Below are 26,118 nucleotides of genomic sequence, written 5' to 3' on the forward strand. Positions count from 1 at the left end.
GTATCTACGTGTAGCGTCCCTATCTGTATGTGTCTGTTCTTGTAAATGGTTGAATGTATTGTGATGCATTGTATCTACGTGTACCGTACCAATCTGATTTGCTTTTTATGTGTTTGGGATGGTGATTTGTGAGTTTGGGTCATTGGTGGTTTTGTTTAAGGTAAAAATTCGGGATACCTTGCGCCGGTTTTTCAATTGTTCCCATTCCAGTGACTGGAGGGAGGACATCATGTAATCCGGGTCTCTGGATTTGCATCCGGTTGCGAAACTTACAGTGAATCTTTGTACTTTTTTCAATATTGTCTATGTCATTTTTTGTGTAAGCACCCTGCATATTCTAATATTGGCCTGATAAGTGATGCGTGCTTTAATTCTTCGTGGGCATAAGTTTATATTCCTTTTGAGAAACCCCAGCATCCTACTTGCCTTTGCTGTGATATGTTTAATATGGTTTTGCCACTTAAGTTTCTCATTGAGATGGACTCCGAGGTATTTTATGGAGTCAAAATGTTGTAAGGGATGGTCATGCAGTGTGTAATTGTGAGCATAAGGCTCTTTCTTGTTTGATATTGACATGACATAGCATTTTGATGGATGGAATTTCGTGTGCCATATATCTGACCACGTCTGGAGGGAATCTAAATATTTCTGGAGTTCATGTGCATTTGTTTTGGTTTTGTTTTGTCTTGGCTTTGAAGGGGTTTTTCTGTATAAGATAAGGGTAATTTTCGTCGATCGATATTTTAAGGACAAGTTTTTGGGCCAAATTTTTGAAAATGTGTTGTGTGTTTTTCCAGAGTACCTCAGGATTGTATTTTGAAGGAATTCATTGGCCAAAATCCGTCTATATTATCAGTTCAATGGCCTGCATATGGTGTTGACACTTGAATAGAGACAGTCTCTTTGAGGTCTTGGGCCAAAATAATAATATGCTATCGAACGCCTCAAAATGGCATCAAAAATCGTCAAGCGCCTCATTTATGACTATAAATTAATCTTTTAAACCACCTAAGTCACCAGACATGATACCGTTTTCAGAAGATGGGTCACACATTTGACTATTGAATTAAATGTTTGTCTTCTATTTTCGGTTGAAATCGGTGTCTAACGGGCGACATATATTATACCAAATTTAAATGGAAATCGTGTTTGATCTCCAACTGTGACGGGAAAAACACTGTTGATAGCTTTCCTGATGGTGAAACCTGACAGCGTGGGTATTCATATTTCGTTGTCAGTTTAGGCTTTTAGTTGTATTGTTGTTTGTTTTTTTGTTTTTTTTGTTTTTTTTTTTTTTGTTGTTTTTTTTTCAGTTTGTTAGTTTTTGTTTGTTTGTTTTTTGTTGTTTTTGTTGTTGTTTATTTTTGGGGGATTTTTTTTGTTAGTTAGTTTTTGTTTTGTTTCTCTTGTTTATTATTATTATTATTATTATTATTATTATTATTATTATTATTATTATTATTATTATTATTATTATCATCATCATCAATATATTATTATTATTATTATTATTATTATTATTATTATTATTATTATTATTATTATTATTATTATTATTATTATTATTATTGATGTTTTATTGTTTTTCCCCATTACATTATCTTCACAATAGAATTTTACAGATGATTATTTTACAGCCCCCTTTTACAGAGGCATCCACTTTTATTTTGTTTAAATCTACTTCATTGTATTTTTCTTTGCATCCAACATTCGGCTATGTGGTCTAGTGGTATGACACTCGCTTTCGGATCAGAAGGTCCTGGGTTCGAGCCTCGCGCTCGGCGCATAGTTGAATCCTTGGAAAAGGCTCTTTACTCACATTCTCTCACCGTACTCAGGTGTAAAATGAGTACCTGGCCGTTAACAGCGTTGTCTTTGTCCGAAAAATTATAATATCGCCTAATAGACGTCATGTCCCGTCCTACATGTTAAATGTTGCTGTTGACAAGGGACCCCTTGTAAAGCGCTTTGAGCACGTTTAGTGGATATTGCGCTATATAAAATCTCAATAAAAGCTCAATAAAAAAAAAAAACAAACATCTCCATGCATTCAACTTTTGACACGTTCTTGTATCTATTTGTCTTCAGAAGGCCCTCACCATGTTTGTCGCCCGTCTCAAGTAGGGCATGGAAATTTGGTAGAGGTAGAAAAATTCTGAATTGCCAGTGACGATAAAAGATAGTGGAAAACACTGGAATTAAATTCAAAATGATCCTGTTGTATGGATTCAATATTTGCGGTACAGACTTCATGCTCAGAGGTGATGGTGATCTAATTCTTATGGGTATTTTTATATTTTCAATATTTTGTATTTCTTAACATGTTGAAATTTAAACATAGGTTTACTTTGACTGTAGCATAGGGACAGGAACGAAGAAACTGGGAGGGACAGAAAGAAAAAGAGGATTAGGGAGAAGAAGACGAAGAAGGAAGAAGAAGAAGAAGAAGAAGAAGAAGAAGAAGAAGAAGAAGAAGAAGAAGAAGAAGAAGAAGAAGAAGAAGAAGAAGAAGAGGAAGAAGAAGAAGAAGAAGGAGGAGGAGGAGGAGGAGGAGGAGGAGGAGGAGGAGGAGGAGGAGGAGAGGAAGAAGAAAAAGAAGAAGAAGAAGAAGAAGAAGAAAAAGAAGAAGAAGAAGAAGAAGAAGAAGAAGAAGAAGAAGAAGAAGAAGAAGAAGAAGAAGAACAACAACAACAACAACAACAACAACAGCAACAACAACAAGAGGAAGAAGAAGAAGGAGGAGGAGGAGGAGGAGGAGGAGGAGGAGGAGGAGGAGGAGGAGGAGGAGGAGGAGAAGGAAAAGAAGAAGAAGAAGAAGAAGAAGAAGAAGAAGAAGAAGAAGAAGAAGAAGTAATTCTCTTCATCCCCAACTCATTCCAACTTCAAGTAGACTCAACACTGCAGACTCAATAAAAGTAAAAGAACCTGGACTATGTTGACTTCTTTTTACTTATTATAAATCCCATTTCAAATTGTTGACAGAGTTCTGTGTGAAGCTGTTCGTTGCCAACCTATTCCAATTGTGAAACACACGTAGACTCCGATAACACCGATAACACCGTCTGGACATCTACTCTGACTCAATACACTTTTATAAATTTTAAAACTTTTACTTCAAATATCACTTGATCAAGTTGATGAACAACCCCCTCCTCTCTCCATCCCTACCAAAACTTGTTTAAGAGTATCAAGCCTGACAATTCAAACTCTTGTTAAGTTTGAGTCTTTTTGACAAGTTTGTGATAATCTAAATCTTAATCAATCGGTAGAGGTATTTCGAAGAAAAAAATTTTCTGGCCAAAATAAAATATGTTTTGTCGCTGTATGATGACATCACTGGAGGGCTCTGTCTGGAATGTGAGATTTCTCTTGGACCTTTGCTTCAAGAAATGGCAGTGCTATTTATCCCCCCAAACAATTATTTACTTATTTATTTTTTATATCTGTCGACCATTTGTGATAAACATAAATATAAAAAACAATTAAAAATAAAATAAAATATAATTCCCTTGATTCATCCCATAGGGGAAATTTTTCTCTCGGATCTATGCCAAGGGAAAACTGGAATAACCCAGGCGTTAGCCGCAGTGCAGCGCCGCAAATTGAGCTTTGGCGAGGTGACCTGCTCAACCCCCCCCCCCCCCCCATACAATAGAATACATCTAGCAGTTCTGACTTACTATCTCGAATATTTGTAATGTCGGGGTGGATGTGTACTGTTTTACAGATCTGATAAGCCATATAATTATGGACTCGTTGTTGTATTGGAAATACTCGCAAAACAACACAAAATGGTGTCCATTAGAACTAGATATTAAATCGAACCCATAACTGCGTTCCGTAAAACAGACATGTAAATGTAAATATGTCCATGTAGTTTGGGGTGGTTTAGATGCTAAAAATGGCATTTATAGTCAACAATCTGAGACGTGGGTTAATTAAGTTTATTTTACCCCTCTCCCTAAATAACCCGTCATGATGTCATGGTTCAATAATAATTTATTGTGACGACAGATTATAAACTTCACTTTAAAAAATTAGATTCTTTTAAAATAAGTATTATTTCAGTGTTTTTGAACATGTCTTTTATTCAAAGATGACGAAATCGGAATCGACTGAGGGGTAGAATAAAAGATTTCTTACACTCTTGCCTTTTGGAATTCGAACTTTGTTCCCAATGCGCACTCACAAACTCGTGCAGCGGTTTAGGAACACGTCCGGAATTGGCTTCAACAGTCATGACGCCACTTCCCCCGTAATCACCCATAGTATCTTAGTAACTGGCTCTAAACTATCGGAGCAATGGGGGACGCCCTTATGAAATATTTCTCCGACGGGCATAAAAGTGTATCCAGAGGAGAAAAACATTATAAATATGATCATGTTTTGACTTTTATACATTCTGATCACATGACAGATATGTAAAATTCTAGCCAGCATGAAGAATAAAAAGTACCAATTCTCGATATATTTTTATCGTGCAATAACACATACTCGCAAGCTCGTAGTGTTATTTCGCACAATAAAAATAACTCGTTAATAAATACAAAGAAATGAAAGAATCGTATAATATTTTATGCTCTGTTCAGGAGAATTGACACTGGTTGTTTTTTGTTTTTTTCAGTGCCAAAAGCTAAACTTTCACACCCCGAACATCTAAACTAATTCACAATTTACTTTTCGTTATCTAGATAGTTTCATCCAACATAATACTGTTTTAAGGCGACGAGTCACAATTGGTGTTGGTTCTCTGGAGAATTGCAGCTCAGTTGTTGCAGCGATTTCAATGATTTTCCTTGGACGAAGCAATGAATGTTCTGGCAATAACACAACATATAAAATAACCTATCAAAGAAAGAAGTAAAAAAAAAAAAAAGGAGAAAAAGGTTCAGGTCGAACATTCCCTGATATGATTATAGATAGAACGAAATTGACGTCACCCGGGTCTTTATTATTGTTTTTTGCCATACACGTTTATGAGTAATTCTCACGTATCTGTATTAACCAGACTATAAACTATCAAGGTTACACATAGTTTTGTGTGTTGGTCCGTTATACTTCCGGATGGCAATGTTGTGAGTTTCTTAGCTAAGTGCATCCTATCTATAACTATGATCATCATTACGAATATGGGCAATCAAAAATATAACAATTCAAAACCTTTTCATCAAAAACATCGTTTGCGTTATAGAGCTCTTTGTCAATGTCATTTTTGAACTGATTTATACCTTCAGAGTCTATGGTAATAAATTTAAATTCTGTTTTGTATTGACATTTGAATGAGAGGATCCATATTGCTGCTGTGAGCTTAGTTTTTAAAACTCACACCAATCCGCCAGCCGGATAATACAACGTACCTACACACAAAACTATGTTTAACCTTAAATGTTTACTGTGAGATTAATACATTTTAGTGAGAACCACTCAGAAGAATGAATAGCTAAAAACAAAAGCAAAGAGCTGAGTGACGTCGATATCGTTCTATCTATATATTCAGAAAAACTTGGGCCTCGTTTCCTCTTGTGTGTGTGTGTGTGTGTGTGTGTGTGCGTGTATGTGTGTGTGTCTGTGTCTTTCGTGTTTTTTTTTTTAGGTACTTAAGAAAACGGTTGAAGTGACGTCGCCTTAAAGGTAGCTAATTCATATGTAGTTAAAAGTAAGCTATCGACTTATTAAAATCATTATTGCATTGTTTCAAAAGGTATAACAAAAATTAATTGAGCAAGTGTAAATCTTAAACCACGGTTAATTAAATAGTCACTTCCACCATTCTCAAACGACCGGATGCGGTTCTGTCATTTGCCCGCCCCTTCTGGCTGATTAAACAAGTCCGAAAAATACAACAAACTCAAGTGGTGAGAACTTATCACCTCTCTGGCTGGCATAATATTATAAAACCTGTCCAACAGTTTTGTGGCGGCAACTGCAGTCTATAGATAGTATGCGCTTGGATAAGAAGCTCAAAACATTGCCATCCGGAAGTATAACGGACCAACACACAAAACTGTGTGTAACCATGAACTTTTATAGTCTGGTTGATACAGTTTAGTGAGAATCACTCCCAAACGCGGATGGCAAAATACAATAACAAAGGCTTGAGTGACGTCATCTTCGTTCTATCTATATACCAAGGTCTGGAAATAGAGAAAGATATTTTGTTTTTTACTTTTTGTTTTTTGGTGTTTTTTGTTTTTTTTTTTTTTTTTTTTTTTTTTGGGGGGGGGGGGGGGGGTTGCGGAGGGGGAGGGGGGGGGAGGATTGTTTTTTTTTTTTTTTTTTTTTGGGGGGGGGGGTTTGGTTTTAGCCTCCGGGGCTGTTTCTAGCCGGATCTGTGTTACTTCCAAGCAGTTCCAAATCTATACATGTCCATCTGCAGGGTCAAGAATAAATAAAGAAAGATATTTTGTTTTGTTTTTTCTTTTCGGTTTTTTGAAAAAAGCTTCTAGGGCTGTTTCTATCCGTCTCTCAGAGACTGTATGTTAATTTCAAGCAGTTCCAAATCTGTACACGTCCAGTGGCTTTCTGGATTAGCAAATACATTCTTCCACCTGTTTCTCTCTCCCCCCCCCCCCCCCCCCCCCAACTCAATTTGTTATGGCAATTGTAACCAATGGTATCTTAAGGTATTATGTCGGGGTAAACTTGTTGCTTAAAATTTAATTCTATTTTTAACGTAGGTAGATTGCATTTAGATGTTGTTTAAAATAAATAAACGCCTGTAGTAGTAGTATTGATGATAATGATGATGATGATGATGATGATGATGATGATGATGATGATGATGATGATGGTGATGATGATGATGATGGTGATGATGGTGATGATGATGATGTGTGATGATGATGATGGTGATGATGATGATAAGCTGATGATGATGATGATGATGATGGTGATGATGATGATGATGATGATGATGGTGATGATGATGATGATGATGATGATGATGATGATGATGGTGATGATGATGATGATGATGATGGTGATGATGATGATGATGGTGATGATGATGATGATGATGATGATGATGATGATGATGATGATGATGATGATGATGATGATGATGATGATGGTGATGATGATGATAAAGCTGATGATGATGATGATGATGATGGTGATGATGATGATGATGATGATGATGATGATGATGGTGATGATGATGATGATGATGATGATGATGATGGTGATGATGATGATGATGGTGATGATGATGATGATGATGATGATGATGATGATGATGATGATGATGATGATGATAAGAATAATAATACTTTATTCAGCCTAAAAAAGGAAAGGTGTATAATATACTATACACGTAATAAGTGTGTGTTAAATATGTATGTAAATAAATAAATACTTAAATATTGTTGGTAAAAGAAATCAAAAGGCATGCAAATGGCCACGTATTATAAATTGACACAGAATCTATTATGGATTTAATAAACAAATAATGTAAACAAACTTTTTTTTAACTATGTAAACGAAAAGATTTGTGACCATAATGGAAATCGAGCAGATAATTAATTGTCATGTCCGGTTGGTTGGCTGGTTGAATTGCTTATCCAATTAGAGAAGCTTTTTATAGTGTCTTGCCAGTCTTACAACTGTCTATCAATTCGGCGAAATCGTTACGTACTGTATTTTTATGCACATTCCCGCCCGACTCTAATGTTTCAGTTTCAGGTTCGTGGCCACAACACGTACTACTTCAGCTGATAATTTGCCGACCTGCTATCACTATCACGTTGAAAGCGACATAACAACTAAATAATTATAATATGATCAGTAAGGTTAAGGATATAAGTTATCTCCCTTGATTAGATTTGACTCGATCCGCTTAGTTTTTTGTTTGGGGGTGGGGGGATTTTAATGCACCCTTTTAAGCCATTAAAGCGCCTAAGAAAAGGAAATGGTAATTATATTATTTGATTGGTTTAGAGAGAGAATGCTGTGCAACAGATGTGTTAACAGAAAAAGGGAAACATTTCACAAAAGTAAAATCAGGCCGTGAGAGTAAGAGTAAGACAAGAAGAAAGCTAAAAAAGCTCGTTCACATCAAAACAACATTAAGTCGTATCTAGTAGATTACAAGAGCATTTTTGGTGATTTTGTCACGGTCATGTCATGGATTTTTCAGTTCTCGAAAAGGCTCTTTGCTCCCATTCTCTCAAGGCACTCAAGTGTAAAAATGAGTGCTTGATTAGTAACGACATTGTCTTTATCGAAAATAAAATTTTAAGGATTTTTTTTTTTTTTTTGGTGGCCGAAAAAAGGTGAGACAACATGAAAGCCCAAACACTCGCTTAAACTAAAACCTAATTCAGGAGTAGATTCCAAGACAACCATGCAATTCATGTACAGTATCTAGTTTGATATAACCTAAACCACGGTACAATGACAAAATGCCTTTTTACTTATTATAGGCCAAAAACCTTTCGTTTTAATTAATAATAATAATTTAATCTTTTGATACATCCATCGATTGTCGATTTAAATAATGAATACTGCAAGACTTTTTTTAATCTCTTAAAACTAAAACCCACAACCACTGTAAGTGTCGGGCTTAAAGCTATTTTTCCAAGTTTGGGTTCACAAATCAATCGATTTAGAAGTAAATCTGCATTTGTCCGTTTACAGCCCTATACGTCTTGCTCTGGGGCGCATACAAAGTGATGGAGGGAAAGGACCCGTAGCTTTGACAACTGAATGAAACCGTAAATAAAGTTAGAAGACATATTTCTATAAGTCACCCCCCCCCCCCCCAAAAAAAAAAAAAAAAAAAAAAAAGTCAGGAGGTAGGTAAGCTTTCTCTCAGCCTAAAGGGAAGTCCAACCACTGCTGCATAATTTAAATAATAAAACTCAAATTGAAGGTTCACAGTATTTGAAAAGATTTGGGATCACCTTAGTAATGAGGTGATGCTGTTTCCAACAACTGAACGGCTGTTGGAAATTGCTGATAGATTTTATCAAAAGAAAAGAGTTACAGTGAAGAGCATTTTTTTAAAGCCTCAGGTAAAATGTTAGTTCAAGTTAAGCAAGAAAGAGCAATTGTGTTAATATGAATGCGTAATGTGTCTCCAACTGGAGTAGGTGCTATTCTCACTCAAGCGGATGATCATGGTGATGAGCGTCAGGTAGAATACACTAGTCGTGATCTCAATGCGACAGAGCGCAAATATTCACAAATTGATCGTGAAGGATTCGCCATAGTTTTCGCACTAAAGAGGTTTAACAAATACATCGCTGGTGACCGACCACAAACTGCTACTTGGATTCATTGGAGGAGGAAAAAATATTCAAGAACACGCATCAGATTTGTGATTGGGACGGAAGCTAAAGACTAATTAGCCAAAAATAAAAGAGAGAACATTTCACACCAAACAAAGTGAAACAATTCAACTGTTGTGAGATACAATATCTCAAGGAAAATCTTCCCTTTGGAGAGAAACCATGCTTTTGGACCTCACCATAACTGACTCAAATTCTGTGTGCTAGGACAAGATGTCAAGTAAATTAGAGAAATTAATATGCAAATATCCAGTTCTTCTCCAATGTCATCCTACCGATGCGGTTCTAAGTTCATTTGCAGACTTACATTTATGTGACATCAATATGTTGGAAAGAGATGACCACATAATATGGTCCAGACTGGCTTTGAGTTTGAGTAATCCTGTTAAGCCAGCTCATTGTGAGCGTGTCTTTTCTTGCATAAAAACGAATAAAAATCTGTGTAGACCAAATTCAAGGTATTTCTACATTGGAAGATTTGATGGTGCTTTAACACATAAGTGGTGGACCTCTGATTCAAAAACTCTCAAATGATTAGTAATTGTTTTTGTTTGTCTTTAATTTAAGTGTCTTGCGGCGCTTGCAATACATTTAGGTCATATCAGCGCCAGTAAAAAGGAAGAAAATTTGATAGTAAAAACATTCTAGATGTACAAATAAAAGGACTTGAGGAAAAAGTAAGACAAGGGGAAATGATTCAAATAGGGAATAGATGTAAATTCCAAGAGCAAACTATCAGTGTACTTAGTTTGAGGTCACCAAACTCCTTCACAGACACCAGCACAAGTCCCCACTAAGAAGAATACACTCAAATGTTTACAAATATGTTAATAACAGAGAGATGATTTACAAGGAAAAAAAGATCATCTCCCACAACTCCAACTATACATTTAACTGTTTCCCTCCCAGCCAAGGACTCCGACCAGGGTCAGGACAAAACTTAGTAAATCTATTCCAAGACAAAGACAAAAGCAAATGGAAAACAGATACAGGGGGTAGAAGACACAGCAAGTACCTCCCTGCCCACTATGGGAGGTCGGAAACCCCACCCAGAAATGAGAAGTTAGAGTTCCCGAAAAGCTGTGAGGGCTCTATGTAAATAATATGTAAACTTCTATATCACAAGTATTGTAAGTGAATGTTTATTTAGGAGTGTATTATGAAGAGTTGAACAATTTAAAATTGCAATTTTGTGTGTAAAAGCAATTTAAGGAATATATTCTGTTATAATTTAAATTAGTGTTGTTTTAGAGACAAAAATAGGTACTATGAAACTGGGGTATGGCAATATGCAGTTTGTTAAATCTGGATTTCATATTTATTGCACCATAAAAACTTCAATCATCAGTTTTAAGATTATTATTTAGTAAGTTTAAATAACAAAGTATTGGAAGCTTTGCTTATTGATATCGTCATGAGAATCTGCCAATATGAAGTTACTGTATTGCTAATAATACTAATACTACCTGCATCAAGTAGTAATGCATATAAAATTAGAATAATAAGGGATATAAGAATGATTTTTATAAAAGCAGTGCATAAACAGTCATAATTAACAGAATAGAACTTACTTCAGTTTACCGATTTAATTGTTCCTTAATTACATGATCAAGATCATAGAATCATAGTGTACTTCTGCTCTCAAAACATTCATTTTTTTTAAATCTGTTGTTTCGTAACATGTCGTTTAGTATTACAACATTTGTTGTTTGTTTTTTTTTTTCGTTTATTTTTTTTTTTTAATTGCACATCATTTTCAATCAAAAACCTACACAAAAAATATTTTATGGTTGCATCTCTGAACACCATTGATGAACTCAGGGCACATGTAAAAGACAGATGTTCATTCAGCCTTCCTCTAGTCAATACATCTCAGGGGTGGCTCTGATATGCAAACTTGATGGCAGTTTGCGGTTTTTCATTGATTTGCGACAACCAAATAAATTGACCATTCTGAACACATGTTCTCTGCCGAGAATTAAGGACATGCTTGACTATATGGTTAGAGCGAAGTAGTTTAGCTCTCTTCCATCTCAAATTCGAGTAATATCAGAAGGTGCACCAGAGGACAGACATTAGAGCACCTTTAGAGTAGGGGGGTATCAGGTCCTTGAGTGCAAAAGAATGTCATTAAGTACACAAGGAGCCCTTGCAACTTATCCGTGTTTAATTGAAAGGTTAGTTTTTTTTGTTTGTTTGTTTGTTGCTTTAGGTCTCTTCCAACACAATTGAGGTTATATGAGAGACCGCTGAAACAAAAAAAAACAAGCAATCCAACAAAAATAGTACAAATGTCAATCAAAAGCATAACCTAAAGATATCATAAGCTAAATTATAAATAACCAAGAACAAACAGGCAGAAGATTTACAGAAAAAAAAATATCCCCTGTCAAAAATACAATCACAAACCAAAGAAGCAGGATAGACTAGTAAAGAGAAGAAGAAACGACATCACTATCGGATCGTACACCCATGCGAACATCATAGGCATATGATTCAAGGGTGATGCTTGAAAGGTTAGTTGATAATGATTTGATGCAAGACATATGCATATATATTGATATATTGATTTATTCAAGACAGTTGAGGAACATAATAAAGCCTTAGGAATAGTTTGTGAAAGTTACAGGAAGCAAACCTTAAGCTCAAACTATCTAAATGTAACCTCTTAAGATCATCAGTGGCCTAGCCAGAGACTGTAAAACAGCTTCAGTCCTTCTTGAGGATTACTTCGTATTAGAATAATAATCGCTACCAAAGCCAGACCATTAGCTTATTTGATAAGATAGAAGGATCAAATAAGAAAAAGAGAGTTAAATCTCATAGCTGAAGCTGGGAAGCAATATAGAATGAGGCATTTAATCAGTTAAGGGGCGGTTTGGGTCTAATTATTAGGAAAATCCTTCGAAAAATTGATTTTGAGATTTTGGTGGAAATTGATATTTTATTACCCTAGAAATAATATAATTGAAGTCCAAATTCTTAAAGCAGACTATAAAGGCAAGAAAAACACAGTCGAAAATGGTACATAAAGTAAGAAAAGTGTGAAAAACAGAAAGCTATTTTCTCAAAATGTGATATTTTTAAGGGTATGGGATACTGTGCCAAATGTTTCTCAGAATCTATTCAATGAAAATGTCTGAAAATTCCCAGTTATCACAGAGATAATGTATTGTGTCACCATAGAGAGATTTTTTTGATAAGATATGTGAATTTTGAATTATAATCCTAATTCTAAATTTTTAACATCAATTTTGTCATAACATTTTGATTCTCAACTTTGTAATGTTCTAACAAAAATTCCATAAACTAAAGCCGTAAAATCTCTCTATGGTGACACACTATGGTACAATGTTGACAAGAGGGAAGAATATGGAGGTCATTCCTTCATTAGTTTTAGTGGAACGTTTGCCACAAGATTGTTATATTTTTTATGTCAGACCCCCAAATTAGGTCGCAAAATGGGTATCAACACAGATAATTAAAATTTTTCACCATAAATGTTGTTTTTTAACCTATAATGACTATACAGAATGATTAAAACCGTCCAATATTGGTAATTAAAAATTTTTTTGAAAAGACCCAAACCGCCCCTTAAAAGAAGCCTGCACATCAGCATCCAATCTTTGTTTTCCAGACTTTGACTTACAATTTACATTAAGGACAGATGTTAGGTGCTGCACTCTATCAGACACAGAGGCCATCACAGAAATCCCGAACAAACTGGACATTTACTTTCATGTTCATGGATAAAATTCTTTTGCCTATGTTTCTACTGAATGAAAACAAAAGCTGCCATTGCTCTATATATGACATTTAGTGTGTGTGTTAATTTGGCAAGTGCACGTTTGCCTGAAGAGTGTGTCTGTGTGTGTGTGTGTGTGTGTGTGTGTGTGTGTGTGAGGAGATGAGTGTGCAATCGCAAATGCATGTTTAACCAGTGTCTTACAAGCGATTGGGAATGGGGAGGATGAGGGGAGAGGAGAGGCGTGAGGGAGATAAGTGAGAATTGATAGTGATTAGGTCCAGATTCATAGGTAAAGGCTGATTGTGTAATCTACAATGCAACATGCTGCCTTTGTCTTCTCATTATAGCACTTACAAAGTAGAACCTTATTCCACCTCTGAAATAGATGAGACACACCAACTGCTACTGCTACATTTCGTCAAAATGAGACCATACCAAAACCATGTACCTCCCTCACATTCTTCACATTTTTTTGTAAAAACAGAAATCTCAAAAACTCAAGATTCTCAAATAAATAGGTCTGGTCTCAACTGTTTGAGATTTCATTGCTACACTATAGAACAAACCTTATAATTCGTGACTGTTATTGCCATCATCATGCCTACAGTCCTACATCATATGCAAATCACATTAACTTTTTTACCCCAGAGGCTGTAAAAATAATGGTCACTTTTTATCCAATGTAAACTTCCCTTTTAACCGGGACAACCATTATTTTTCTCAAATTTCCATGAGAAATCCATAAATTTTCGGAAAGTAGGCATTTCTGTAATTGAGAAGAGCAGACTGGAGCTCTCCTTACAGAGTTTCTGAACTGGGAGATAAGAATTGCTTACTCTTCCTTCAAATCAGTATTCGCAAAGTAAGAATAATATTGCAAACTTACTAAGAAATGAATTGCTTACCCTTCCTTCAAATCAGTATTCGCAAAGTAAGAATAATATTGCAAACTTACTAAGAAATAACGTGATCACGAAAATTAAACTGTTCCGACTGTACCAATAAGTTGAACCAAAACCCAACTTTCAAACTTCCCTGGACAACTTGTATTAACATTTAAATTGTTGTTTGTTTTTTCTTTGTTGATTGATGATTGAACCTGAAATGATCAGTTTTAAATATTTTGTTTCTGTCTGAAGCAGTCATACTCATTATTTCAATACTTTATAACATTCCAAACTAAATCCCAAGAATCATTTTCGTGGATTACATCTAAGTCATTTGCCAAGACACCTTAATCTACAGAATGTTTCCCATCACTGTTTTCATTTTCAAGAGTTCTATCTGTATCGGTGAGATTACTTGAATCATTTACAAAATTCTCCCATGTGTTTGTGTGTGTTTTGGAATGCCTCTTCAGGCTGTTACTGGCTTTGAATCCCTTCCCACAAATATAACACACATAGGGTCGTTCTCCTGTGTGAATCCTCTTATGAATTGTCAGATTGGAGTTACGATTAAATCTCTTGCCACAAATCAAACACTCGTGAGGCTTTTCTCCGCTGTGAATTCTCATATGGGCTCTCAAAGTCCCTGCCTCCCGAAAAGAAGCATTGCACACGTTACAAGTGAATGGCTTTTCACCTGTATGTATCCTCATATGAGCTTTTATGTTGCAACTTTCGCTGAACACTTTATTACAGACTGAACATTGATATGGTTTTTCTTCCTCAGGGTTTAAGTGAGCAAAGTGGATTTTCATGTGTCTCTTTAAGCTGTTATTCGCAGTAAATCCTTTATTACATATATTGCAAATATGAGGTTTTTCCCCACTGTGCGTTTTCAAGTGTACTGTCAAATTGGTGCTGCGGTTAAATTCCTTCCCGCAGACTCCACATTTATGATTTTTTCGTCCCGTGTGTATTCTTATATGAGCTCTCATATTCCCTACTTCAGCAAATGCCTTATCACAAATGGGACAGTTGAATGGTTTATCAATATCTATATGATCCTTTATGTGTTCCTCTATGATACGACTATTGGAAGATACCTTTTCACACAAAGTACATGCATAAACCTCCACCTCTCCATCTTCTGTGTTGATAGTTTTTGTAGTCATACTATAGGCTGAATGTGACTTCATATGGAACTTTAGACTTGAACTCATATTAAATGACTTATCACATATGCTACATACAAATGGCCTTTCTCCAGTGTGTGACCTCATATGCCGTATCAGATTACTATTTTGTTTGAAAGCTTTGGGACATAGAGTACATAAGTGTGGCTTTTCACCAGTATGAACTCTCATGTGAATTTTGAGGTGATCTCCTTGACTGAAACTCTTATCACAAACAGTGCAATGATAGGGGCGCTCTCCTGTGTGGGTTCTCATATGTGTAATAATATGGCCTCTTTCACTGAAGGATTTGTTACAGACAGAACACTGGAAAGGCCTTTCTTTTGTGTGGGTCCTGATGTGAGATTGCAGAGAGCATTTGTAGTTGAATTCCCTATTGCAGAGATGACATTTAAAAATCTTTTCTCCTGTGACTGTCTCAATTTGTATCAGGGAATTATCTATGGCAGAACTGGTGGATGGAGAATCTAGAGAAATTGTGAAAAAAGAAGGTAGAGTGAAAAAAGAAAGTAGAAAAACATAACCACTAAGAATGGAGGATTCAAGATTCTGACAATTTCTCAAATATTTCTCAGATTGGTCCTTTAAAAATCAGTGCTGATGGTGCCAAAAACTGAAAAGGGAGGAAAATTTCAAATGATTGCCTTTAAGAACCCTTTATTTTTACAGTATTCACCCCCCCCCCCCCCACCCCCCCATCCCACACACACACATTTTTAGAGCAAGTGAGATGATAAACTATCGTTGATACTCTAGCTAACTTCTAGAGAGTGGGAAACTGCACCTATTTGTTCCACCACACATCAAATCTCTCACTGCCAGTACATTTGATTGAGGGAAATATACCTTTTAAAAAAAGAGGAAATTTCTCCTCTGACTCAAAAATCGCGGATTTCCGTGGATCCGAGGAAAACCATCAGCATTGAAAAATAAAGATGAACGTTTATATATAGCGCATTTCCAGGGATTTACCATGCTCAATTTGCTTCAAAATGTTTCAGTTTTTCCTCAAGCAGGCCATATGGAACTATAATTCCATTTCATACAAAACCAGTTACCTCATAGATGTCCTTTTTGTTATAACACTCCAATAAGCAGGTACTCATTCATGCCCGAGTTGAGTGGGGTAATATGTGTAACATGTCTTACCCATGAATAAAATACCAGGACCAGAATTTTGTGCAATCACTGTCAGTGACTGCGCTGAATATTTCTTGACTGAAAGGACACCATACCATCACATCACAATTTAGACAAATAGGCATGGAAATCATTGATATTTTGTTAGAATATTTACAAAGGCTGTTATATAATTATACCATCAACCTAAATGCAGCGAACAACATCAATGTATTGGTTGGACATCCTAAGTGTCAATGAGATGTCATGGGGCTTATACTCATACAAAAACATGGAATTGAAAATCTGAGAATTGTTCCAAAATTTTGTTATTTCAAGTTTTCAGTATTCGAGATTGCGTGCATTTTTCAAAACTAAAAACAATGATATTATGACTATACTGACATGGCGGTTTTTTGAGAATAAAAATTCCCAAATTTTGCAAGCTAAAAACAGCAAAATTTGCAAAAAATTTGCTATAAATATTCCTAAAAACCCTAAAGTAGTCCATGAAAGAGAAAGGTATTTGTTTGTTTTTAAGGATTTCACATCGCTTGCAACAAATGCCAGGTCATTTCAGTGCCAGTAAAAAGGACAAAAATGGGATAATAAAAAAAGAAACTACTCTTGATTAATTATCTTTCATATTCTACACGAGCTATCAAATTAAAAGAAAAGAACATTCTTCATTTTTTTTTTTTTTACATTTTCAAAAAATTAATATTATTTCTATTTATTATTTTTCTTTTTTTTCTTTGCAAAATTTCAAAAATTTGCAAAAATGTGGGAAAAAAATTGCAGATTTTACGGCCAAAATGTTTTTGTTTGTTTGTTGCTTTAGGTCTCTTCCAACACAATTGAGGTTATATGAGAGACCGCTGAAACAAAAAAACAAGCAATCCAACAAAAATAGTACAAATGTAAATCAAAATCATAACCTAAAGATATCATAAGCTAAATTATAAATAACCAAGAACAAACAGGCAGAAGATTTACAGAAAAAAAATATCCCCTGTCAAAAATCCAATCACAAACCAAAGAAGCAGGATAGGCTAGTAAAGAGAAGAAGAAACGACATCACTATCGGATCGTACACCCATGCGAACATCATAGGTATATGATTCAAGGGTGATGCTCCCATCGAACCACCCGCGCGGCCAAAATGCAAATCAGTGAGATTTTAGGATTTTATGTGGCTGCAAGTGATGCAAAAACTGCAATGCCAGATTATAGATTTAATTCTCATGTCCAAAGCACAGAATGAATAAAATAAACTAACCAATCTCAGAGGCCTTATCTTGTGATGGTGTTTCCTGTGTAATTTCAGAATCCATGACGTTATCATCATCAACCTACATTGAGAAATGGAGGAAAAAAAATGTTTAATTTATTCAATTGTCGTGCATAATTAAACAACTGCGAGTTTCAAATGTAACTACATTTAACATTATTTGTGCCTTGCCAATAGTACCAAACTACATCGCATTTAATATTAAACTTTGTTTACAATTTAAGTTTTAGAAGATTGTGACACTTTTAAAATATTTCAAAGCTTAGAAACACAAGAGAGTAGAAACCACAATGAACTATCAAAAACCTTTTGATTTCAGTACCTGTAACACTCTTGGACCGGAGACACCTTAAAGTAAACGATACAAAGAAAAATAGTTCATAAAAATAAAAGTAAAATCCAATAAAAAACTACTCCATTGCTCTATCTAAGACCACATAAATCTCACAGACTGCCCACGGAGCATGGGTCATCGACCGTACAATGCAATCATCCTTTATCCTAGACTGTCTTTACCAGTTCTTTCTAGGTGGTTCTTTGTATCTGCATATAGTTCAAGAGTCCACAAGTTTTTTGGTCTTCCTCTTTTACATTTCCCTTACTTAATTAATCTCACAAAACTGTTCAAAAAAAAGGATTAAAAAAAAGAAATCTCTACTATGACAATACGATGGTCAGATTACTTGCATGGCTTACCTGAGAAGAATCGTCATCAAAGGAATTCTCTGATGATTCATCAGCATTGCTTTCATTTGACCCACTATTTTTTGAATTTGTTTCATCATTCAATACCCATCCACTGGAAAAATTTTCTTCTGAAAAAGATTTCAAATTTTCCTCCATCTTTCTTCATTAAGCCATGAACTTCAATAGCTTGAGGAAAATGCGAAAAAAAAAAGAAAAGAAAAAGAGAGAGAAAAAAATATTAATATAATTGAAATAAATCTACTTGAATGTCAAAAACTTACATGTTTGGGCTTTCAGTGCAGATTTTAATCTTTGTTTGCAAAAACTTTTATTAATTGAAAAATTAAAAAATAATACAGCCCTTTTGACGACTTAATTTGGCTTCAGCCATTTCTTGTCTATACTTGATGAGGTCAGTTCCGAAATTAAACTTTCCTGACTTTTCTGATAACCTTGATGATATCACATGATCTCTTTTGGAAAACTGTCATATGCTTAACAGTAATGGTAACCATTGATCATCCTTTCAGGGAGAGGAATTTACATATATTCAGTTATCAATTAGAAAAGACAATTTCAAAACTCCCGGCTTCATTATTTACAAACTTTGGTTTGTTTTGGTAGAAAAGGTTGGTTTTATGTTTTTGAACAAGGTGAAGGTGGACAGAGTTTAAAAATGGAATTAAACTTGGACATGGTGATAGTCACAGTTGCTGCTGATTATTCTGGATAACTAATTGCTGGAGAGTTGATAGTTGAACAAACCATCTTATATTTAATTATTCTATGTACCAATTAGCCTCGCCCTCACTTTTCCAAAAGGTGGTCAATCAATCAGATTGAGTTAAAAGTGTGTCAAGTAGTTTTACACAGCAAATTGCATTTTTACTGACAACTCCTTTGTACCTTTTTGTACCAAAGCAAATAAATAAAATAAAATAAAATGCTACATACACATCTGGCATTTTATTGGGAAATCTATGAGAGGTAGCACTTTTGAAGTAAAAAGTCTGTGGCTATTTCGACTCGAGTCTAAACAGTCTCCTGTGGCTATTCGGACTCAAACTCCACTGTGCATGGGCAATGAACAAGTTATTTGGAATAGTAAGAATAATAATAATAATAATAATAATAATAATAATAATAATAATAATAATAATAATAATAATAATAATAATAATAATAATAATAATATTTAATAATAATAAGCATATTTCTATAGTGCCTTTCGTCGCAACCTCAAGGCGCTTTAATTTTTAAAAAGAGCATAAAACGGGCATTAAAAAACATTATCAATACATAAGTCACATACATTTAAAATTCAAGCAAGTAAATATTTACTGAAAAGATATGTTTTCAGTTTTATTTGGAAAACATCTATCGAGCTAAAAAATCTCATAGATTGAGGGAGATCATTCCAAATCATTGGTCTGAATTTCATAAGAGACCTATTACCAAAGTATTTAAGTTTAGTTTTAGGAGATGCTAACAATTTTAAATCGTGGGATCTAAGATTTCTGAGAGGTACGTACGGTTTGAGTGTTAAATAATTGTGAAATATAGAAGGGGACAGAAGACTCAAATACACCAAAGCAGACACGGGCTATTTTGTATTAAATTCTAGCCCGGACTGGCAGCCAGTGGAGGGTTCAAAGCATGTCCTTTATATCATTGTAATGAAATTTTCCCAGGACTAACATAGCCGCACAATTCTGTACTCTCTGGAACTTGTTTATTTTGTTATTGGGGAGACCAGCAAGCAGTGAATTGCAGTAGTCGAGGGATGTTGAAAGGTAAACATGACCTCATTTGTTATATTCAACAGAGCTCATAGGACATAATTTTCACATTATTGTTTATGTGCTGATCCATAGACAAAGAACTGTCCAGAATGACATCCAAATTTTTAGCCTTTTCAGAAATAGAAATATCACAATCACTTATGGTTAGGGTAGTTGACAAGTGGATAGACTTTATTTTTTTCTGAGTTCCAATCAAAACAACTTCAGCTTTATCTTCATTTAACAATAGCTTATTTTCTAGCATCCAACTTTTGATGGAGTTACAACAATTTTCTAAATCACAGACAAGAGAGGAGAGATCATGAGGAGAGGCAGCTTTATATATAGCTGCATGTCGTCAGCATAAATGTGGTAGCTAACAGAATGGGAGCGTATTACACGGCCTAAAGGTAAAGTATATAGGGTATTAGTATAAAGGATAGGGCCTAACACCGATCCTTGCGGGACACCATATTCTATATAGACACCATCAAAAACCTTCCCATTAACACTCACTGCCTGGGACATATTGGTGAGGTATGATTTAAACCACGATAGAACAGTACCAGAGATGACAAAATCAGAATAAAGCTTATCACATAAGATTGTGTGATCTATTGTGTCGAATGCTGCAGATAGATCTAACAGCATAAGGATAGAAATAACACGATTATCACTTGCTTTCAGCAGGTCATTCACAATCTTCAAAAGGGCAGTTTCAGTTTCAGTGCTCATGGTAAGCTGACTGAAAAGGTTCAATAAGATTATTTGTCTCTAGAGGACTGTTTAGCTGCTTTAGTACTACATTTTCCAGGATTTCAAAAAGAAAAGGAAAATTAGACACAAGGCGGTAATTTTACAGATTTTCATGGTCTAAATTATGAAAAGAGGATGACGACAGTTTTTTTTTTGTTGTAGCCATCTGGTACAGCCCAAGACTGCAATGAGTTATTAATGATTTCAGTACAGTAGAACTCTGAAATAGCGAGTTCGACGGGTCCACTCCTGATTACTCGCTATTTCCGAGTTCTCGCTATTCCCGAGTTGCCAGGAAAGGTTATAATATTGCTGGTTATTCCCCTCAGTGTGTAATTCGAGTAAAAGCCGTCGCCCCTATTTCAATTTCTTCACAGAAGTGGCTTGGGTTTTTTTTTTGTTTTTTTGTGTTTTTGTTTTTTTTTTCAAGTAAAATCATGACTAGAAAAAAAAACAAGAACATAGAAGTGTGGGTGTGTGTGTGTGTGCGTGTGCGCGCGAGTGTTTGTTTGCACTCGGTATGTTTGATGAGGTACGCAAGCGCATCACTCAATCACTGACCCATTGAAATAATGGTTCCACACTACCCTCTCTCGCTGATTGTGTCGTTCGTTAACGATGCTACTCGCTGACCGATGCTGCGAAGTGAGGCATGTTGACATGTGCTTACCTCGCGCGTCGCGTGGCACCACATTGGGTGAATAATTGACCCCCACCCCCAATACACAAACGCACACAAACCCAACCCCCACCCAAATTTGTTTCTCCTCCTATGTACTACTACAGACAAGGCTACTATGTAATATTACTCGTAACGAAAAATAAGAAAAGAAAAGAGGCTAGGCTAAAAATATTTAAATTGCCATTGTCTCTTGTTTTGCTTTACTTCGTTCGCAGTCCTAGGCTGGGGCAGGAAATGCTCGTTATTTCCGAGTTGACCTCTTTTTCATACTCGCTACTTTCATGCTAATTTTATTGACTCAAATAAGGGAAAAAAACGGGGATTTCGATTTTACTCGCTATTTCCGAGTTCTCGCTATTTCCGAGTACGTTACTTTCATGTTCTACTGTAATAAGGTTCTAAAAAACAGTCAAGACATTACAATAAGAGATTAGTTGGTATCGGGTCAAGGGGACAAGATCTGGACAGTGAGTTTATGATCTTTCCTTGTGGCAGTATAGTATTCTTGTATATATGTTTGTTTTTTTTAAATCAGAGCGATATCAATTGTCACCTGCTAGATCATGCTAAGTATTGCTCCGATTTTTGTAGGTTTCCTCTTGTGACGAGTTATGAATAGAAGAAGAAGAAAAAGAAGAAGAAGAAGAAGAACAACAACAACAACAACAACAAAATAAAACAAAATGATTAAAGTAAAAGTTTAAAAAAATAAAAAATAAACAGAAGTAATAAAAAAATAATATTGAAAAAAATACTTATCCCCATTGGGGATTTGTCAAAGTCAAACAGCTTAACCACTGATCCACTTGAATTGTGGAGATATTTAATCATGTCTACTTAGAAGAAATTTTTATAGATTTGAATGCCGCTTTTTTTGTTGTTGTTATTTTGAATATCAGTTGAATAACCCAAGACATACAGAGATGTTTTACTTTAAATGAGAGACTATTTTAACCAAAATACTGGAGCGATATCTAATGTTATGTTAAGTGTCACTCTATCAGTGTCACCCATATGGGCAAAACAGAAATTCCTCTGGACTCTTCTTCTTCTACCAGTTCCACTCTTTGTCCACTGCCCACACTGTGTCCACCTGTGTTTGTGCACGCACATTGAAGTTTGAGTCCGAATAGCCATGGGAGACAATTCTGACTCGAGTCAGAGTTGCCACTTCAAAGTGAAAATGAAAGAATTTTAAAATGTAAAGTGACAAAATAACTCCAAGGATAACCTTTGCATCAGCAATCGTATAATTGGGTGGAATTAATTTTGGATAAAGGCACATTCATACATCGTTCTAAATTTGAACTGTTTTTAAAGGTATGAATTAGGTTTTTTAAAATGATAATTGTAACAAAACACGGCACTATTTCGGTCTTCATAAATTGTTCAAAGTTCAATACCAATTTTAAGTAAACGTATTTTAGAGAGTCAGTTTCAGTTCCATACATGATTTAAATGGTTTTTAATTAGTTGAAATGATGACAAAATCTGGAGTCAAAGTTTCAGTTGCATCGAGTTCAAGGTATAGTCAGATTTTTATTGAATTCAAATTCAAACTGACGAAATTAAACTTGATGAATCTAAATTTAACAAAATCAAAAATACAAAACAAGAGCTAGATATCTAGTCTAGTCTATTACTAGACGAATAGTTAGATTAGATTCATCACAAAAATCTAAGGCAGTGTCTACGTACACGGTAACCGGGCACCTAGCCTCAGGATCTACGTACACGGTAGCTCCGGTAACTGGTTTGCCGTTATAATACAAGCAATGGATGGACCTCACTCTATGTGTGTGTATGTGTGTGTGCGTGTGCAATACAATTTAACCCATTATAAAGGCGAGATTCAAGGTTACCGTATATAAATGTTACCTGAGGCTAGGTGCCCGGTTAGTAACGAATATAATGATACCAAAATATCTGCGATATTTCTCTTTTTATAACGAAGTTATGCATCTTTAATTGAACCCCCCTAACCCTAAAAATATTAGATATAGCTACTAGTAAAAGCGAACGGCAATTTCCAGTCATAACTTTCTTATGGGCGAGTTAGGTCACAATTTGACTCCCACTGCTGCTGCCTAAAGTTACCGTGTACGTCGACAATCCGAAAATCTGTCTAATCACATTCACATACACCATATCTACATACTATACTATCTTATCTAGATATCTACTATCGACATCACACTGGCGCATAGAGTTTGAAAGTGAATTGAAAGAGAATATGACTGCGCTGTGACTGTGATAGTGATAGGGCTGGAATTCGCATTGAGTCATTGTGAGTGAATGAGGAAAGTGGAAGAGCAATGACAATGTTCTGTGGTTTGTCCACCAAGTTCAAAAAAGATACGATGAGTTGTGATTATGATTGTGAGTTTGAAAGTATGAGTATATGAATATGAGTATGAGTATGAGTATGAGGACGAGGAAAACAAAAGTTAAGTTATCGTCTCTACGTCTACGCCCTACCGTCTAACCTTACACTTACATACGTTCCTCTCAAAAACTCATTTTTCCACAAAAATATATTTCATTTGGACATTGGCGTAATAATTAAAATATTTTGATTTGAGAAGTAAAAATTAAAAAATTAAGCAGTTAAAAAAATACTTTATTTCCGACCGACTATTTTCAATGTTGACATGAATCCAGGCCTTGATGTGCCTTGTAGTCTTACTTTTTAGTACGGATAATAGTAATTTCGCTAAATTGTGTCTCAATTCTCGTACTGAAAAAAAAAAAGTCAACAAAACTTTTCTGCGTCTAAAAATGGAATCTACACAAAACGAAATGACAATAAAAAAGAAGACACAGAAGAATTAATACAGGTCGAGGTGTACATATATGCAGGTCTTACATCCAAACCCGATTATGAGCTTAGTTTAATATTGTTGTAATGGGCAATATTTTTCCTCATATTATTTTTTAGATTTCCTTTACTTTAGGCGCTTGCGAGACATTTAGATCAGATCAGCATTAGTAAAAAGGAAGAGATGGGATATTCATAAAATGCTCGACTCACAATTAAAAGCACCCAGGTGGGAAAAGGTAAGACAAAGGGGACCGATTCAAAAGAAAAAAAAAAGGAAGTAATTCAAGAGTGTGCTTGAGATCACCAAAAGTCCCATCCAAACGCAAGCACAAGATCCCACGGAGGAACACAATGTTTACACAATTTTTTTTCTTTCGGTACTACTTAGATAGTATAGGCATAATTTACAAGGACAATATCAATTCAGAACTTAATAAAATCACTTGACTGCTTCTCTTTCAATCATGACCCTTGCAACACATTAAGGCCATATCAGCGCCTGTGAAAAGGGACGAAAATGTGACAGCAAAAAGTTATAGAATTACAATTAAAGCACCAGAAAAAAAAAACACAAAAAAACACGGTAAGTCAATGGAGAATAACTTCAAATAGGAAGCCGATGTAGATTCCAAGAACCCACTATCAAAGTACTTAATTTGAGATCACCTAAAAGTCTCATCCAGACACAAACACATATCCCACTAAGAGGAACACACGCAAATGTTAACAAATCATATACAATATGTAAAGAAAAATAACACAGTACATAACAGAGACATTATAAAAAATATAACTCCTAAAGCTCTAACTATACATTTGTCTGTTTCCCTCCCAGCCAAGGACTCCGGTAAGGGGCAGGACAAAAAACAAGTAATCTCATCCCAAGACAAAGACAGAAAGCATGTTGGAAAACACATATAGGGAGGGGGGGGGGGAGGGTGGGATAGAAGACACAGTTTGTTTTTTTTTATTTTTAAGGGTTTTACGGCGCTTGCAACGTTTAGGTCATATCAGCGCCAGTAAAAAGGATGAAAATCGGAGAGTTTGTTTTTGTTTTTGTTTTTAAGGGTTTTACGGCGCTTGCAACTCATTAAGGTCATATCAGCGCCAGTAAAAAGGAAGAAAATGGGATAGTAAAAAGTTCTAGAATTACAATTAAAGCACAAAAGAAAAGGTAAGACAAAGGGGAATTGGTTCAAATAGGGAACAGGCGTAGATTCCAAGAGCACACTGTCAAAGTACTTAGTTTGAGATCACCTAAAAATCTCATCCAGACACAAGCACAGGTCCCAACTAAGAGGAACACACTCAAATGTTTACCAATCATATAATATAATATGTAAACTAAACATAATACAATGCATAACAGAGAGATGATTTACAAGGAAAAAAATATCATCTCCCAAAACTATAACTATACATTCGAATGTTTCACTCCTAGCCAAGGAACTCCGGTAAGGATCAGGACAAAACTAAGTAATCTCATCCCAAGACAAAAACAGATAGCATGTTGGAAAACACATATAGGGGGGATAGAAGACACAGTTTGTATGTTTGTTTGTTTTTAAGGGTTTTACGGCGCTTGTAGCATTTAGGTCATATCAGCGCCAGTAAAAAGGATGAAAATTGGAGAGTAAAAACAATCTAGATGTACAATTAAAAGGACTTGAGCAAAAAGTAAGACAATGGGGAATGGTTCAAATGGGAAGAGCACACTATCAGTATACTTAGTTTGAGATTACCTAAATGTTTACCCAGACACCAGCACAAGATCCCACTAAGAGGAGCACACTCAAATGATTAAAAATCATATGTTAAAAATAAAGAAATAACAATACATAACAGAGAGATGATTTACAAGGGAAA

The 26,118-nt window shown here is 35.3% G+C and overlaps 1 protein-coding gene across 1 annotated transcript; it reads right to left on the reverse strand.

The window, feature by feature from the left end:
- Nucleotides 1-10,415: 10,415 nt before the first annotated feature.
- Nucleotides 10,416-24,665, reverse strand: LOC144964141 (uncharacterized). Its single transcript, XM_078898076.1, has 4 exons — nt 23,929-24,665; nt 18,222-18,398; nt 17,514-17,586; nt 10,416-15,582 (listed from the first exon to the last, which is right to left on the reverse strand). Exons 2-4 carry the CDS (start codon nt 18,366-18,368, stop codon nt 14,270-14,272), a joined length of 1,533 nt encoding a protein of 510 aa, XP_078754202.1. The 5' UTR covers nt 18,369-18,398; nt 23,929-24,665; the 3' UTR covers nt 10,416-14,269.
- Between the last annotated feature and the right edge of the window lie 1,453 nt (nt 24,666-26,118).

The sequence above is a fragment of the Berghia stephanieae genome, chromosome 2 (genome assembly GCF_034508935.2).
Source record: "Berghia stephanieae isolate SIO BIC M18660-M18661 chromosome 2, UCSD_Bste_1.3, whole genome shotgun sequence".
Lineage (NCBI taxonomy): Eukaryota > Metazoa > Mollusca > Gastropoda > Nudibranchia > Aeolidiidae > Berghia > Berghia stephanieae.